Source organism: Leucoraja erinacea, chromosome 22 (assembly GCF_028641065.1).
Source record: "Leucoraja erinacea ecotype New England chromosome 22, Leri_hhj_1, whole genome shotgun sequence".
Classification (NCBI taxonomy): domain Eukaryota; kingdom Metazoa; phylum Chordata; class Chondrichthyes; order Rajiformes; family Rajidae; genus Leucoraja; species Leucoraja erinaceus.
Genome location: NC_073398.1, coordinates 10,564,966 through 10,582,932, shown reverse-complemented (window position 1 = coordinate 10,582,932; position 17,967 = coordinate 10,564,966). Strand labels below are relative to the sequence as shown.

Sequence of the window (17,967 nt, the reverse complement as noted above, 5' to 3'; positions counted from 1 at the left end):
CCCAACTCAATCAACGTTATCACATCAATACACTCCATCCATTGGCAAAGTTATGCAAAGAGATGTTATTGAATGTCATCACCACGTGTAATAAGTATAACCCAGTCTGTTCCCAGTGCCCCACCAGGATGTGCACTAATTTCTCTCATTATCCTGCCTCCCGTTCCCTCTTCCCCCCCCCTATCCACTTCCACAAATATCCCTCCCTCCGGTTTCACATTTCATGCCTCTTCTCTCCTCATTTGTTGTTCTATCTCTGGCCTTTGTCCACCCACCCGACAGCATCAACTGTATCCACCTATCACTTCCCAGGCTTTGTCCCGCCCCCACCTCTTTTCCAGCTTTCTCCCCCTCCCATCCCCGCTCCCCCCCTATTCCAATCAGTATGAAGAAGGGTCCAGAACTGAGACGTCACCTGTCCATGTTCTCCAGAAATGCTGCCTGACCTGCTTTGTGTTCTGTGCTCATTCCCCATTCACGTGACGACAAGCACACCAAGTGCCTTCGTCACCATCCTTTCCAGCTGTACAGCCATTTTCAGGGAACTGTGTACCTGTACCCTCTCATGTCTCTCTGCTCCACAATACTGTCCAGGCCTTTACTGTGTATGTCCCACTCTGGTTTGTCTTAGCGGAATGCACCACCTCACACTTGTCAAAGTTAAATTCCAAAATGCAAGTGAATGACCTTGAGGAGGAAGTGATCAGCCCTGGTTGAATGGCAGAGTAGACTCGATGGGATGAATGGCATCATTCTACTCTTACAACTTGTGAACGTGAACTTGTGTCCCATTCCAACTTCCCCCGAGAACCCAAACATCATGGAAAAAAGAACCTGAAAAAAATCCAGCAGCGGAACAGGCCCTTTGGCCCACAATTCCCGTGCCGAATACGATGCCAAGTTAAATGAATCTCCGCTGCCAACATGCGATCCATATCTGTCCATTCCCTGCATATCCTTTCTAAAAGCCACTATCCTACCTGCCTTCACCACCAATTGCTCAAAGGTTCCATGGTTCTTTATTATCACATATACCAGTGAAATTCCTTTTTGCATACAGATCAGTAAGATTATTATCATACATAAATACAATCCCAGACTAAGTACAGATGCATAGAACTAGCCCGGTTGAGTTCATATGCAAGAGTCGCCAGGTATTGGCACCATTTCCAAAGTCCAAGCTACAGCTGGCCATAATGGCCTGTTGCAGCCGCCATCTCCAGCAACACGTTCCAGGCACCCAACACGTTCACGTTCCAGTGCGTAAGAATAACTTGCCCCACATTTCACCTTTAAACTTTTCCCCTCTCACCTTGAAGCCATGGCTTCTAATCTTTGACATTTCCACCCTGGGAAAAGGTTCTGCCTGTCTACCCTATCTCTGCCCTAGGACAGAAGCAATCTTCAGCCAGGTTGATGACTACATGATACCATAACTGAGAGCACTAGATACACCAGGGACAGTTGCTTCCCCGCTGTTATCAGATAATTGAACCATCCTACCAACAACCAGAGAGCAGTCCTGAGCTAGTAGCTACCTCATTGGAGACCCTCGGACTATCTTTAATCGGACTTTGCTTGACTTTACCTTGCACTAAATGTTATTCGCTTTGTCACATATCTGTACACTGTGGATGGCTCGATTGGAATCATATATTGTCTTTCCATTGCCTGGCTAGCAAGCAACAAAAGCTTTTCACTGTACCTCGGTACACGTGACAATAAATTAAACTAAACATGACACTGTACTCTAGAGCCAGCTGTGCCTTGTAACAACACTGACATTTACCAGTCAATGTGGAAAATTGCCACCGTATCTAGTTCACAAAAAGCAGGGCAAATCTAATGCAGCTAATTCCATCCCAATATGATGACTCAGTCATCAGTAACAGGACGGTGGATAACATGGGCGGTGCTGTCCTCTGGCACTTGTTCACCAGTAACCTGCTCCTTGATGCTGCTTCAGTTTTGCCAAATCAATTGGCTTCAGATATCATCACAGCCCTGCTCTCAACATGGAACAAGTTACGGAGGGGTGGGAGAGGGAAAGACCATTCTAGATATAAAGGGAGCATTTGTCTGAGTGTGGCATAAAGATGCACTGGTGAAGCTGAAGTCAAGGGGCATCAAGGGAAAAACTCCCTCACACAGGGGGACGGTGACTACAACTGTTAGATCAGTCATCTCATTCCCAGGACATCTCTGCTGGAGAGTAGCAAGAAGGGTCTTGACACGAAACGTCACCTACTCATGTTCTCCAGAGATGCTTCGGAAGGAACTGCAGATGCTGGTTTATACCAAAGGTAGGCACAAAGTGCTGGAGTAAGTCTGCGCGTGACGCTTCGGGTCAAGACCCATCTTCAGGCAGCATCTCTGGAGAAGAGGAATGGGTGACCTTTGAGATCGGAACCCTTCTGTCTCTCTTCCCCAGAGGTGCTGCCTGACCCGCTGAGTTACCCCAGCGTTTGTGTCCTTCCTTGCATATTTCTCGGGCCAGTATCCCAGGCCCAATGCCCTTTGCCTCCATCAGTGATCTGGAGTTCATGCTGACCCACCACCAGGAGCGGGCTGCACCCCATTCCATTCCTCTGCCGGCTTTCACAAGCTCTGCAAAATCCAGCCACCAGCTGTTAATTTAAATTTAAGATGCCAATTGCACTGCAGGAATCTGAAATAACTGTTGTAATGAAGTGTTCCTTCCATACAAGTGGGGACAACCTAATCACTAAAAATATTTACACAGGCTATTAATTTTAACTGCATTTTATGGGTTATTGTCACCAACTTTAATGTGTTCCAGTCTTTCAGAGCATGCTATACATTGTATACATCCAAATATTCACTCAGGGACAGCACTTGTCTCATTGTCAGTTGGTCATCTATTATTAGTCCATCTTGTTGGGGCATCTGTCCATTCAACATACAGTGATGATGAAATGTTTAGAGCTACAGTAAGGAAGCAGGCCCTTTGCCCCGCCGATTTCACGCCTACCATCGATCACCCGTTCACACTAGTTCTATGTTATCCCACTTTCACATACAATCCCTAAAGACTGGAGGCAATTTACAGAGGGCCAATTAGCCTACAAACTCGCACTTCTTCCAGATGTGGTGGGGAAACCAGAGCATGTGGAGGAAACACACATGGCCACACAGAGAGAACGTGCAAACTCCACGCATAGGCAGCACCCGATGTCAGGATCGAACCCAGATCCCTGGCACTGTGAGGCAGCAGCTCTACCCGCTGCACCGCTGTGCTGCCCCATGCACTGATGTCCTTGGCTTGAGCCCTTGTACAAACCCATTGTAGGCCAGGTTGAGCTGGGAAGGACCACTGATCATCTCAACATTCATCGCGTGGCCATCGTGAGGTCGACCACCATCATCCGCAATATCCCGGGAGTCGCATTGATCATCGCCTCAAATGGACCAGCCACAGACACTGTGGGCTCAGGAGCAGGACAGGGGATGGGTACATTGCCAGCAGCCATTCTCCCCTGATATTCCTCTCCACCACATACAAAGCACAATCAGAAAGGTGATGGGAACTCCCCACTACCCTGGATGAAGGCAGCATCAGCAACTAGCAAACTCGCCGTAGTTCTGGGTCAGGTCCGGACCAGACTCATGGCAACAGGTTGGACTCGCCCGGTAAGATCTCATTATTTTCCCACCCGAGCAGATTAGTGAACTTCATGACCTTTTGACATCAACCTGGTAGCTTTATGGGCAACAATATAATCTTTTTATTCCAGAACAAAAATCAAAAAGGGCTCTTGCCCCTTATTACATTCCAGTGCCATGAAATGAATGCAGAACTACCTAGTCAGATTGTAGTCTTGGGTTTAGCAAGAAATGTTCCGGCTTTGTGCCTTTTTACCAGGATGAAAGCACCAGGAAATGGTAAAAGATAACCATTCCCACCAGATCAGTGCCTCCTGTGGGGTGAAGCAGGACAGGCACATAGTGGCACAGTGGTAGAGAACTGGGTTCGATCCTAACTGCAGGTACAGTTTTTGTGGAGTTTATACATTCTCCCTGTGACCGCATGGGGTTTCCTTCGGGTGCTCCGGTCTCCTCCCATATGATTGGCAGATACTTGATGGGCTGAAGGGCCAGTTTCCATGCTCTAAACTCTAAACTAAACAAAATATGTTTCACTATCAAAACTTTCATACAATTCCAGGAAGGAATAGTTTATCCAATATCATCATTTTTTAAAAAGCCCTGCGTTAAATCAGTGAAAAGCTGCCTTGCATTAAAAATATTTTAAAATATATATTATGTCAAAGAATTCGGGTTATTCAAAGCAGGCCCGGGGAGCCGCGTGAGCAGAAGGTGTGTCGCAGGGAGCCGCGTGGGCCGATCCACCCTCCGAACAACCGCGGTGCCAACCAGAACGCTATGCGGTTGGCCCAACTCGCCCTGCAGGCCTCCCAAAGGACTGCAGAGAATCCAGGTGGCGAGGCCTGCCTGGGCCGAAGGAGCTTCAGCGGAATCAACGCTGAGAGTCTCGGCGGCTGCACGGTTGCCTCAGCAGCAGAGTGTGCCTCAACGGCAACAGGAGCCTCAGCGGTAGAGTGAGCCTCAACAGCAACAGGAGCCTCAGCGGTAGAGTGAGCCTCAACGGCAACAGGAGCCCCAACAGTGGTGGGGCCTCGGCAGCAGCAGGAGCCTCAGCAGCGTTAGGGCCTCGCGATCGACCTGCGAACAATGGTCAATGAGCGTGAGGAGGGGAGGGAAAGACAATGGGGACCCAGCATGGGGGGGACAGCCATGAGGGACGGTGGGAGAACAAAGGGGGACCTGGTGTGGGGGGGACACTCTAGTTTAGAATCCTCTGCCCAGAGGATAAGTCTGTGTTTGTTTGTTTGTTCATTTGTTCCAGTGAAAGCGCTGTGCACAAGGTGGCCATCCAACAGTTGCTTGTCTTTTTCTTTTTGTTTTCACTTTTATATTCAAGTTTTTTGTGTGTTGTGACTGTTGGCAGACCAATTTCCCTCCGGGGATGAATAAAAATATCTTCTTGTATTGTGGAAACAAATAACGGTTAATATAGCTACTTCAGTTGCATGTTCGAGACACAAACCAGTGATGGAACATGAGGTTTAATACTCAGTGCATTGACTCTCCCAACTGAACACTGGATGTTGAGCAATGCCGTGTCCCCCTCAACCTTGCCCCATTCTCATCGTCTCCCAAATTGAAACTGAGAAATTCACTTGTGCATTAAGTGTGAGTTAAAGTAAGTCTGCACCATGTTGAACCCAGGTGATAATCACACAAGTTTCAAGAAGAGTTTCTAATGCAGCACAGGTAGAAGTAACCCCAGAACTTCCATGCAAGAAACAAAGTGTTTTCGAGTCGGGAGCCTTCTTCAGAAACATTGTCAATCTGTACCCCTCCACAGATACTGGCTGACCTGCTGAGTTCCTCCAGCACTCGAAAAAACTCCTGACTCAAAAACACTTTGCTTCTTGCATGGAAGTTCTTGGGTCCATTGTGTTTTGCATCAGAACATCCAGTGTAGTTGACTTTTAGCTGTCTTCTTGGGGTTAATGAAGGAGGAGCACTGCAGGCTGGCTATGACATGATGTTTGTAACCTATGTGCAAATACGAACATAAAAACAAACAATATTACATCAGCTAGGCAAAGGAAATCAAATTAAATTATGCAAATTGGCAGAGGGATAGTTTGGAAACTATGCAAGACTATTAATTTACCGAACTATTCACATAAGAGTGGTTTTGTGAAATTTCACAATCAGTATTACTTAGTCAGTGTTTTCTCTCTCCCTATGTTGTAGAATCTCCAGTCATCAATGTTAATCAAAGGAACAGGCCGTCAATAATTGGATGTGGAGCAACACTGGGATTAATCTCCACAGAGGATGAGGATATTTATCGGATTATACAAAGTTATGAAAGTTCCCGAGAGAATAAATAAGGAGAAATTATTTCCACCAGCAGGAGAAATTATGATCATAGGAGACCGAGTTAAAATAGTCGTCACAAGAGCCTGGGGAAAGATTAGTTTATTTTATGCTGCAGAATATCGTTGGGGATATTCAACAATAACATTCAGAAAAATTAGTACATTCAAATGAATTTAAAAGACATTTGAACAGATATGGGCCAAATGCAGACAGGTGGGACTAATGTACCTGCGGCAGTCTGGTTGACATGGGTGAATTGGGACGAAGGACCTGTATTTGTGCTGTTTATATCTATGATTCCATGACTAATTAAAAAAGGAAATGTTAGGGATATTGGGAAAGATTGTGGATTGGGACTAATCAGGTAATTAGTTCTGCTTTGTATCAAATTTGTTGGAGCAAATAATCTTGGTGTCTTTTCATCCCATTTAATTACTTAAAAAGTGAATTTGAAATTTGTGTCTCAGCTGGTTGTATGTGCATAGGAAACCTGGCTCGATTTAATGAATGGAAACCCCAAATCAGCTGTGAAAAATAACATTTGATTAAACTGAAATGAATCATTAGCATTACTAAAACAGATGTGAGGAATTATATAGAGATGTCTTTAACATTCTTGCAATATAAATTTGATGGTCTCTCTAAATACAGAGTTCCACATTTTATTGTAAGATTTTTTTCATTGACTACAGATGTTTAAATTAGTATTAAGAATGTGATTCATGTGGGACTAAAGGCATGGGAATTTATTCAGAATTTAGGCAAAAATCAGAATAGTCCAAGGCTATTGAATATCCAAGGGTACATTATATTGGCTTGTATGCAGGCTGTACTCAGTATAAATCAAACATTTTATACAAGCCAAAGCAACAATATATTACACTAATTCAGATGCAAGGAAAATTAAATTGACATGATTCGACAATAATTATATGATATTTTAGATTCAAAATAAAAATTTTGATTGCATCAGATTGCTTTTGGAGGTATTACAATAATCAAGCAATGCATGTGATATTTAGGACTTTCCATACGTGCAATATGCAGGACTGCGAATGCATGCAATATGCAGTACTTCCAATGCATGCAATATGCAGCACTTCCAATGCATTGCGGATAGATTACATAGAAACATAGAAATTAGGTGCAGGAGTAGGCCATTCGGCCCTTCGAGCCTGCACCGCCATTCAATATGATCATGGCTGATCATCCAACTCAGTATCCCGTACCTGCCTTCTCTCCATACCCCCTGATCCCCTTAGCCACAAGGGCCACATCTAACTCCCTCTTAAATATAGCCAATGAACTGGCCTCAACTACCCTCTATGGCAGAGAGTTCCAGAGATTCACCACTCTCTGTGTGAAAAAAGTTCTTCTCATCTCGGTTTTAAAGGATTTCCCCCTTATCCTTAAGCTGTGACCCCTTGTCCTGGACTTCCCTATCATCGGGAACAATCTTCCTGCATCTAGCCTGTCCAAACCCTTAAGAATTTTGTAAGTTTCTATAAGATCCCCTCTCAATCTCCTAAATTCTAGAGAGTCCTCTAGACTCCTCAACTGGTACACATCCTTGGATCGCCAGGAGCTCTGGAATTCCACTTGCAAAGGTCATTGCCCCTCCTCTGCCTTTGCTCTGTAAAACCCCGCTAGGATATGGTGGTGGCACGACCAATAATCCAGAAACCTGGGCCAACAATGTAGGGACTAAACTCCAAATCCCATCAAGGGGGGCTACTGTAGAAACAAGGAACTGCAGATGTTAGTTTACCAAGTAAAGACACAGAGTGCTGGGGTAACTCAGCGGCTCAGGCAGCATCTTTGGAGAAAATGGATGGGTGGGATTTTGGGTCAACATCATTCTGAAAAATACTGAACTTAATCCAGTTACTAAATCAACAACTAGTCCATCACAACCATTACCGCAAAAACTACCGAGCGATTATAAACATTATTTAGTTTGTGAACGACATTCATGGCAGAACATCTGCTAAGCTTAGCTCGTTGGTTTATATGTAACACCAATCATCTCCAGTGTGATTGAACCTTAATCCTCTGAAATGGCCACATAATTTGCTGAATCCAGGAACAAATAAGGAGGTGTAAGAAAAGATGGTCTTGCCAATAATGTCAAAATTACCAACGCAAAAACTGTGCCTTGAATCACTTTGTCCAATCTTCTGGGCAAGTGCACGCTAACCTTTGAATGCGGTTAATATACTATAATATCTAATCGAATATTTGATAATATTCTCTGAAATAGCGAATCCTACTATCTTAAAAAGATACAAAATAACTGCTATCATGGTTTTTATATGGCTATCATGTTATTATATTAATTTCTAAATAATGTCTCTTGCACATTGACCAGCAGAGGATGAACCGAAAGATCTGTGATGACAAAATGTTATTGACAACAATACTTATAGAACATAGAACAGTACAGCACAAGTACAGGCCCTTCAGCCCACGATATCTGTGCCAAACATAATGCCAAGGCCATCTCTTATCTACCTGCACATAACCTATATCCCTCCATTCCCTGCATATACACGTGCTGATCCAAAGATCTTTTAAATGTCACCATCGTATCTACCTCAACCTCCACCCCAGCAGTGTGTTCTGGGCACCCACCACCCTCTGTGTAAAAAATATTGTCCCATACATCTCCTTTAAACTTGGCCCCTCTCACCTTAAAGCTATGGCCTCTAATATTTGTATTCTTTTCATCCTGAGAAAAGGGTTTCAACTTTCTCCTCTGTCTGAACCTCTCATAATTTTATATACTTCTGTCAGGTCTCTAAAGTCCATCTAACATGGTAAGATCACCTGTGACATGCATTAGTGCAATCAGACCTTTCACACTGAGACAGAGGGAGAATTCAGGAAAGTAACCAGAAGCATGCTCAAAATAACTTCATCTTTGCTTAGTTATCCACATCTCGGAAATTTATTCCAACATTTTCCTTGCAAAATTGCCACTAATATCCCTCTACAACTCGAACTTTCAGAGGGCAATTCATGTTCTCACCTCTTTGTCTCTCTCTATCTCCAGTCCGCTCTCCATGAGGTTCTTTTCAAACTCCTCTCTCCGAGCTCTCTTTTCTTCCTCCGCAGACCCGTGAGCATTGCTAATGTCCAGCACAAAGTCTCGCTGGCCCACCGGTACTTTAGCGTGCTCCTTGCTTCTGTGAGAAATTGTCGCCGTGCCATTTAGAACAAGAGCTCCAGCCGACAAGGGTGTGGCTTTTTTGTTTTGATAAACCAAGATATAATCCACCTTTCTCCTCCCATCTCTGAAATACAAGCCTTTTTTATTGTTTTCCCTTTTCTTATCTTCAAGGTAGTGGTCAACAACCTGTCGAAAGACAAATAGGATAAATGAAGAAAACACTCACAACATCGCTCAGCTTTTATAGTAATGAATATTCAAAGATTCTAAACGAACCAGAAACGTGACACAATGTGATTGTCGATAATGTTACCTGCTTTGGGTGTCTTCAATGGTTTTATCTGTGGTTTCAGTATTTGTAATATATAGACGGAGCTCTGTATTACAAATTACAGGGTGATTACCTTCAGGGTGATAAAAACACAGTGGGGGGCGGCACAGTGGTGCAGCGAGTAGAGCTGCTGCCTCACAGTGCCAGAGACCCGGGTTCAATCCCGACCTCGGATGCTGTCTGTGTGGAGCTTGCACGTTCTCCCTGTGAACGTGTGTGTTTTTCGCCCATTGCTCGGGTTTTTTCTCACATCCCAACGATGTGAGGGTTTGTAGGTAAAACAAAAATTGTTCCTGGTGCGTAGCGAGCAGATGTGAAAGTGGGATAACATAGAACTAGTATGAACATGAGATCGATGGTTGGCAATGATGTTATGGGCCGAAGGGCCTGTTTCCATGCTAAATCTCCAAACTAAACTAAAGCTAAAGGTAAAGTTGACGTTGGTGAAAATGCAAGATAGTATGCACTTGTAATGTTATTCTTTACACCGATCACTTCAGCAGCTGAATTGCAGATTCCTTGAATTCAGTGGATTTAAATATAGGCTCTGTGATATAATGGAACTCACCAGCCAGTGAGTTCATTGTGTGCGTCTTGGCAGAGCAAAAAACTCAACTCGGATGTTCTCATAAGGTTCATTTATTGTCACATTCTAAACATGGACCAAGATGTGGTCCAACATGTTATTGATTAACTTTTCCTAATGAACAAGTTTAGAACGGACATTGATCGAAAGACAAAGTGCTGGAGGAAGTCAGCGGGTCAGGCAGCATCTGAGGTAGGAATGGACGGACAACGTTTTCAGGTTGGGCCCCTTCTTCAGACAGAGTATGAACCAGTGAAATCCTCCAGCATTTTGTGTTTTGGTCAAAATTCCAGCATTTACAGTCTCTCCTGTCTCAGAGATTACCTTGCAGACTAATTGCCAACTAATGATACATATCAACATTACTAGCACATTAAACAAGATGTAAAAGGCTCAGATAAAGATGTGACATGCCCCTTCTGACGTGTGATAGCCACCATCATGATACAAGATACTCACAGGGCGACCAAGAGGAACTGCAAGATCCATCTGCAAATTCAAACGTTATTTCAACCAACAACTGCAGGCAGCAGAGACAGAATAATATCGCATCTCTTCTCCGGCAAGAGAAAGGTTTTATTTCCTCCAACCTTCAAGTGAACAGAATGGAATTTGGTTTTCCCCACCCCTTGGAATTGTTGAGGTGCAGCAAACAGACGGAGGATCCAGTGGCTCAAGCCACAATGCTGAGCATTCAAACTTGCTGTGATCTGTATTTATGTGTATGTGTGTGTGTTCTTTTATACTCAGCCTCAGGTACAGGTGAGTCCATGGAGATGCAGCCTCCAGTCAGGGTCACCATGACAACACCCGTAATCAGCTGCTGTCTTAGTCATCTCTCTCTCAGATATACACACGGGCGGCACAGTGGCGCAGCGGTAGAGTTGCTGCCTTACAGTGCCAGACCCCCGAGTTCTATCCTGACTACCGGTGCTGTCTGTGTGGACTTTGTATATTCTCTCTGTGACCTTGGGTTTTCTCCGGATGCTCCGGTTTTCACCCACACTCCAAAAATGTGTGGGATAGTAGATTACTTGATTTATGTAGATTGTCCCTAGTGTGTAGGATAGTGCTAGTGTACAGGGTGATGGCTGTGGATTCGGTGGGCCGAAGGGCCTGTTTCCACGCTGTATCTCTAAAGCCACAAGCGCACACACTCAGGCATGCATAAACACATGCACACGCATGCACAGATGCACACACACACACACGTGGTGACGGGTGCAAGAATTTCACTGTGCAGCACATACATGACAATAAATAACCATTGAACGACAGAGACGGAGACAGAGACATTCAGACGTACCGGTGGGCTTTCTGGTCGCTCCTCAAGGATGGGGCCTGCCATTGTATTGCCCACAGCTCCATCGGTGTGGCTGGAGGGTATCCGAGGCAGGTACTGTGGAACAGTCAGGTGTTTCTCGTACTGCGCAGTCCGAGCCCTTGACACAGCTGCGGGCTTTTGATGTCGGCAATGTGGGAGAATTACAGGGCTACCTGTCGGTGAGAGGTGTCAAATATCACATCTTATTTGGACGTACAACATGCAATGATTTTTATATATTTAATTACAACTGTCATTTTCCATTTCAGATCTGTCCACCTCCGGTAAATTAGAACATAGAACTGTCCGGCACAGGAAGCGACCCTTCGACCCACAATGTCTGTGCCAAACATGATCCAAATTAAACTGATTTATTTTGTCTGCATATAATACCCCAACCAAAATCAGTCAGAAGAAGGTCCCGACCGAAAACGACACCTACCCATGTTCTCCGGACATGCTGACAGACCCGCTGAGTTGCTCCAGCACTTTGTATCATTTTTAGTAAACCAGCATCTGCCGTTCCTTGTGTCAATCTGTCCACATATGTTTTTGCCTTCAGAATTCACACAACAGGACGCAGCAGTGGTGCAGCGGGTAGAGCTGCTGCCTCACAGTGTCAGAGACCCGAGTTTATTCTTGACCTCGGGTAATGTCTGTGTGTGGAGTTTGCACGACCTCTCTATAACAGCGAGGGTTTCCTCCGGGCTCTCCAGTTTCCTCCCACATCCCAAAGACATGCAGGTTTGTAGGTTGATTGGCCCTCAGTAAAATTGTGCCTTGTGTGTCGGGAGTGGATGAGAAAGTGGAATAACAGAACTTGTGTGAATGGGTGATTGTGGGTCGGCGTGGACTCGGTGAGCCGAAGGGTCCATTTCCACGCTGTATCTCTAAACAATCCCATCTCAGAGACACCAGGAACCAGGCTCCAGAATAAATAAAACAAAGTTAAGATTGAGCTTTATTTTGAAACCCATTTTACTCTCCAGCTGTGGGATTTTCTGCAGCTTGCTCAGTGTTACTACAGAGGCCTGGTGCAGGCAACAGAAGGATTTCAAGGTTATCTGTGCAGGGATTACAAATATCTGTTTATAGAGACAGCCTTTGCCACAGACATCTAATCAGAACATATTAGTGCCAAATCTCCTTCATTATTAATTCTACCTAAGTTACACAGGTTGTAAGCTTTTTAAATAAAATAGATTTAAACTAATAAACAATACCCAAAAGGACACAAACGCTGGAGTAATTCAACAGGTCCGACAGTATCTCTGGTGAACAAGAATAGGTGACGTTTCGGGTCAAGAAGAAGTGTGTGTTTCCGTGTGTGTGTGCGTGTGCGTGTGTGTGCGTGTGTGTGTGTGTGTGTGCGTGCACGTATTCAGTCTGAAGGAGGATCTAGACTTGAAACGTAACCTATCCATGTTCTCCAGAGATGCTGCCTGACCTGCTGAAGTACTCCAGCACGATGTGCCCTTTTGTATATTAACCAGCATCTGCAGTTCTTTGTTTGTTCAACAAACAATACGGGTCCTTATAAACAACTTATTAGTTCTAAATGTATTACAATTGGGGGCTACTTTATAGAGAAACAAGGAACCACAGATGCTGGTTTACAGAAAAGGACACAAAGTGTTGGAATAGCTCAGCAGGTAAGGCAGCATCTCTGGATGACATGGATAGGTGACGTTTCAGGTTGGGACCCTTTTTCAAACTGATTGTTGGGGTGGGGGACTGGGAGGTGGGGGAGGGTCATATGAAAGCCAGAAGAGGGGAGAGGCAGGATGAAGCATGACAGGTAATAAGTGGACACAGGTGAGTGGGGGGGAGGGGCAGATTTTCTTTCCCCAATAACACAAGGTTTGAGACAGAAGGATTAAAGAGTTGCAAATTATGAACCCATGGGATGGAATGTAGGTGTGTGGGGGGAATGGGGGGGGGGGAAGAGGGGGGGGGGGAAGGGGGGTGGGGGGGGGGGGGGGGGGGGGGGGAAGGGGGGGGGGGAGAGGAGGGGGGGGGGGAAGGGGGGGGAGAGGAGGGGGGGGGGAAGGGGGGGAGAGGAAGGGAGGGGGGGAGGAGGAGCAGAGGGAGGGGTGAGGAGAGGGGGGGGGGAGAGGAGGGGGGGGGGGAGGGGGGGAGGGGGGGGGGGGGGGAGGAGAAGAGGGGGGGGGGGGGGGGGAGGGGGAGGGGGGGGGGAGGGGGGGGGGGGGAAGAGGGAGGGAGGGGGGGGGGAGGAGGGGGGGGGGGGGGGGGAAGAGGAGGGGGGGGGGGGGGGTGGGGGGGGTAGGGGAGGGGGGGGATTGGGGGGCCGGAGTGGTGGAACAGAGGCGAGAGTTGAGAGGGGGTGGTGTGAGGGGTTGGAGGAGTTGGGGTTGTGGGGGGGGGGAGGAGTAGGGAGGGGGGGGGGGGGGGAAGGGAGGGGGGGGGGGGGGAGGGAGGGGGGGAGAGGAGGGGGGGGGGAGGGAGGGGGGGGGGGGGGGGGGGGGGGGGGGGGGGGAGGGGGGGGGGGGGGGGAGGGGGGGGGAGGGGGGGGGGGGGGGGGGGGGGGGGGGGGGGGGAGGGGGGGGGAGGGGGGGGGGGGGGGGGGGGGGGGGGGGGGGGGGGGGGGGGGGGGGGAGGGGGGGGGGGGGGGGGGGGGGGGGGGGGGGGGGAAGGGGGGGGGGGGGGGAGGAGGGGGAGGGGGGGGGGGGGGGGGGGGGGGGGGCGAGAGAGGGAGGGAGGGAGGGAAGAGGAGGGGGGGGGGAAAGGGAGGGGGGGGAAAGAGGATGGAAATTTTATAAAGAGCACAGGGGGGGGGGGAGATGAGGAGGACAAAAGGACAAACCATATAACCATATATTAAAACAATTACAGCACGGAAACAGGCCATCTCGACCATTCTAGTCCGTGCCCGAACACATAATCTCCCCTAGTCCCATATACCTGCGCTCAGACCATAACCCTCCATTCCCTTCCCATCCATATAACTATCCAATTTATTTTTAAATGATAAAAACGAACCTGCCTCCACCACCTTCACTGGAAGCTCATTCCACACAGCTACCACTCTCTGAGTAAAGAAGTTCCCCTCATGTTACCCCTAAACTTCAGTCCCTTAATTCTCATGTCATGTCCCCTTGTTTGAATCTTCCCTACTCTCAGTGGGAAAAGCTTTTCCACGTCAACTCTGTAGGTAAACAAGGTAAAGAATAATTCTGTGCAGGATTGGAAGCCAACCAACTGAAGGCCAGACACACTGGAGTGTTGCAGTGAGGGCACTGAATGAGGACAAGAAGCGGTGTAAGGGGCGGGGGGTATCTTTAGCACCCTGACATGGGTCAGGATCCAGATCCGGACTCAGAACTCTCTTGTCCCGACTGACAGGGGGTGAAAGAATAGCACTTTGAGAAAAATAACTGTTCCAATATTAAAGTTTAAAGCTGTTTTCTTTGTGTCAGAGGGGCATGATAGGAGCGTGAAGGACAACTTTTTCACACAGAGGGTGGTGGGTATATGGAACGAGCTGCCAGAAAAAACACACAATTTGGACAGATATATGGATAGAAAAGGATTAGAGAGAAATAGGCCAATAGCCGACAGGTGGGACTAGTGTAGATGGGGCATTTTGGTCGGCATGGAGGAGTGGGGCCGAAGGGCCTGTTTCCATGTATGATTCTGTCTGCGGAGGGCATGGGCGGAGACAGAACGGAACACATTGTAAAAACAAAACCATCATCTCCGGGACCGTCTCCCATCCCTGGGGATCTCCAGCCCGGGTCACGCTTGGCTGTTTAAACTTGGTTCCCACCAGCACGTTGCCAAAGCAGGAGGGTGGAGGGTTCGGTAACAACTCGTTGTAGTCGTTGTACAATGAGTACATAGGTGTTGTAGTCCTGCATCGACCGCCGGTATGTTGCACTGGTTGCAAACGCACCGAGTATCACCATTACACAAACAGCCAACGCCGCCCCAAACCAAGAATAGCCGTCAACCTGAGAAATCAGGCGTAGAGTTCTAGACTGAGGACCAGGCAAGCATTTAAATAACTCCCCATTTAGTGAAGATAGACACCAAATGCTGGAGTGGGACAGGCAGCATCTCTGGAGAGAAGGTTTATTGACTTGATTTGTTCCGAGTTGGTTGGAGAATTCATTGCAGCTAAATAATAATGAACGACACTAAACTAAGATGACACACACACACAGCGCGCAGGTAATATCGCCGCGCTGGTGTTATTGCAACAGGTTGCCCACATTGTGTACACACACATTAAACCCAAGTCCACCCGACCCCTCGCCGCCCACCCACCCTTCCCTCTCCAGCGCACAGGGAGCGGGGACCTACCGGCTGCTGTCCGCCTGCCCTCTGCCATGTCGGCCCATCAGTGCTGGAGGTGATCAGAGAGATGATCGGTCCCGCCGGGGATAACACGCCGCTGCTAATTCCATGTAGACTGCGAGGCAGAATTAGCTGGAGTTCCCGTCGAACAACCTCCCAAGAGAACTCCAAGACGCTTCAACCCTTCTCTAAAACAAGTGACACATAAGTGAGAGCTGAAGGGGCGAAACATTTTATAAGATTCTGCGGGATAACTTATTCACACAAAGGGCGGTGGGGTGTATGGAACGAGTTGCCAGAGGAGGTAGTTGAGGCAGGGACTATCCGACGTTTAAGAAGAAATTGGACAGGTACATGGATAGGACAGGTGTATAGGAATATGGACCAAGCACAGGCAAGTGAGATTAGTGCAGATGGGCCATGCTGGTCGTGGGGGTGGTCTTCACTCTGGGGAAATGTTGTCCAGCCACCAAGAAGGTCTTCCTGTGGAAAACCAGCGGGGTTCAACACATTCAGCCCTGGTGAATAAACTGCAGGTGTGTTGGGGGCTCACCTGGTTTAAAACAAACGGGAATGGGCTGGAGGGCGAGGTGCAGATCAAAAACAGGATCAAACTCAAAGACACAATGATTCACCTCTATTCTGATGAAAAATAGAGATATAGTGCCACATAGACGGGAGACAGGCCCTTCGGCCCAACGTGGCCCCATCTACACAAAACACACCTGCTAACGTTTGGCCCACATCCTCTCCACTTTTCCTATCCATGTACCTGTCCAAATGTATCTTAAATAAACAACCCTGCTACCTCCTCTGGCAGATCATTCCATATACCCACTGTCCACTGTGTGGAAAAGTCCGCCATCAGGTTTCTATTAAATCACCCGTTTCACCCCCCTCTCCCCCCCCCCCCCCCCCCCCCCTCCCCCCCTCCCTCCCCCTGGATCAAATGGACCATGGCTGAATATGTATTAACTATTAATTCCACTAACTTGACTTGGATCCATACTCCCTTGATGTTTTTAATAAGAATCAAGCAGTCCTCACCCTGAACTTTGCAGCCACCACTCCCCAAATACTCGAGCCAGGTGCCTATGTTGAGCATGCTTTAAATAAAAGATCAACCCTCAGCTTCCTGTGCTCCAAGGAATAAAGTCCTAACCTGCCCAACCTCTCCCTATAGCTCAGGCCCTCGAGTCCTGGCAGTATCCAAACCTTTCCAGCTTAATGGCATCTTTCTTAAAGCAGGATGTCCATAACTGAGCCCATTGCCTCACTATGTCTTGCACATCTATAACTGCGAGTTATTCTTGCACTGAAAGCTGTGGGCAATCTTCAATAGTTGTTTACATTCTGTACAACTAACCCGGACTTTTGGGCTGAGATTTGGCACAAACGCACCTACATTGCAGGTACAAAGTGCTGGCAGAGGACAGGTGTGACACTGAACACAGATGGTGAAACAATGGTCTGAAGAAGGGTCCTGACCTGAAACGTCACCCATCCACGTTCTCCTGAGATGCTGCCTGACCTGCTGACCCAAAATGGTTGCCTCAGTTAATGGATCTAACTTGGAGTTGAGAAATTTGATTACAATTCTAAATCCAACCTCATGCTGCGACATACTCAGTGATTACAGAACACAATGCATGGCAACAGGCTTGAAACTATTTTTCATATTATTACTCTTCAAACCCGTGCTGAATTAAACCAGCTTATGCTTCAATATTGTTTTGGGTAACAAACTCTCTGTTACACATCTAAAGCACAGGCAGTGATAAAACCAACCATAGTCACCACAGTGTGGCCAGCATAAATAAACGTTGTAGAAACAAGGAACTGCAGACGCTGGTTTACAAAAAAAAGACACAAAGTGCTGGAGTAATTTTAATCAACTTTGTTAACATAAGGTTCAGTTTCAGGCCATTTCACAGACTGTGTGAACTAACTTGCCCGTTGTAGAGACACACTGGCACATTTCTGCAATATGGTTTCTCTTTGTTGCCAGAAGGATTAAACTGAGGCAGGTTAGAGCTGGAGAGGTTAACAACCTCTTCAAAGATTTTTATGGACAAACTTATTCTTGGAATAACATTAGTTCTTGCGATTTTAATAACCTGCCCATGATCAATTTTAATTGATTCAGCCTTGATCTGCACAATTACCAGTTTGTTCAGCAACAGATTAAAGTCTGTCATTCAATCATATTCCAAATGCAAAAGGATAAATTGTCAAAGTATTAGGTCTCTGCCTCCACCTCTATAGTCAGTTTTGAATCTGATATTGATTACTGGGATGAAGAA

The 17,967-nt window shown here is 46.9% G+C and overlaps 1 protein-coding gene across 1 annotated transcript in view; it reads right to left on the bottom strand.

Moving 5' to 3' along the window:
- The window catches only part of LOC129708035 (anoctamin-2-like), a 91,344-nt gene that overhangs the window by 69,090 nt on the left and 4,287 nt on the right, over positions 1 to 17,967 (bottom strand). Inside the window, exons 3-7 of the mRNA XM_055653577.1 lie at positions 15,196 to 15,318; positions 12,330 to 12,411; positions 11,330 to 11,520; positions 9,420 to 9,483; positions 8,966 to 9,327 (exon numbers count right to left, since the gene is read on the bottom strand). Coding sequence (XP_055509552.1) covers positions 8,966 to 9,327; positions 9,420 to 9,483; positions 11,330 to 11,520; positions 12,330 to 12,411; positions 15,196 to 15,318 — 822 coding nt within the window. The remainder of the gene's footprint in view (positions 1 to 8,965; positions 9,328 to 9,419; positions 9,484 to 11,329; positions 11,521 to 12,329; positions 12,412 to 15,195; positions 15,319 to 17,967) is intronic.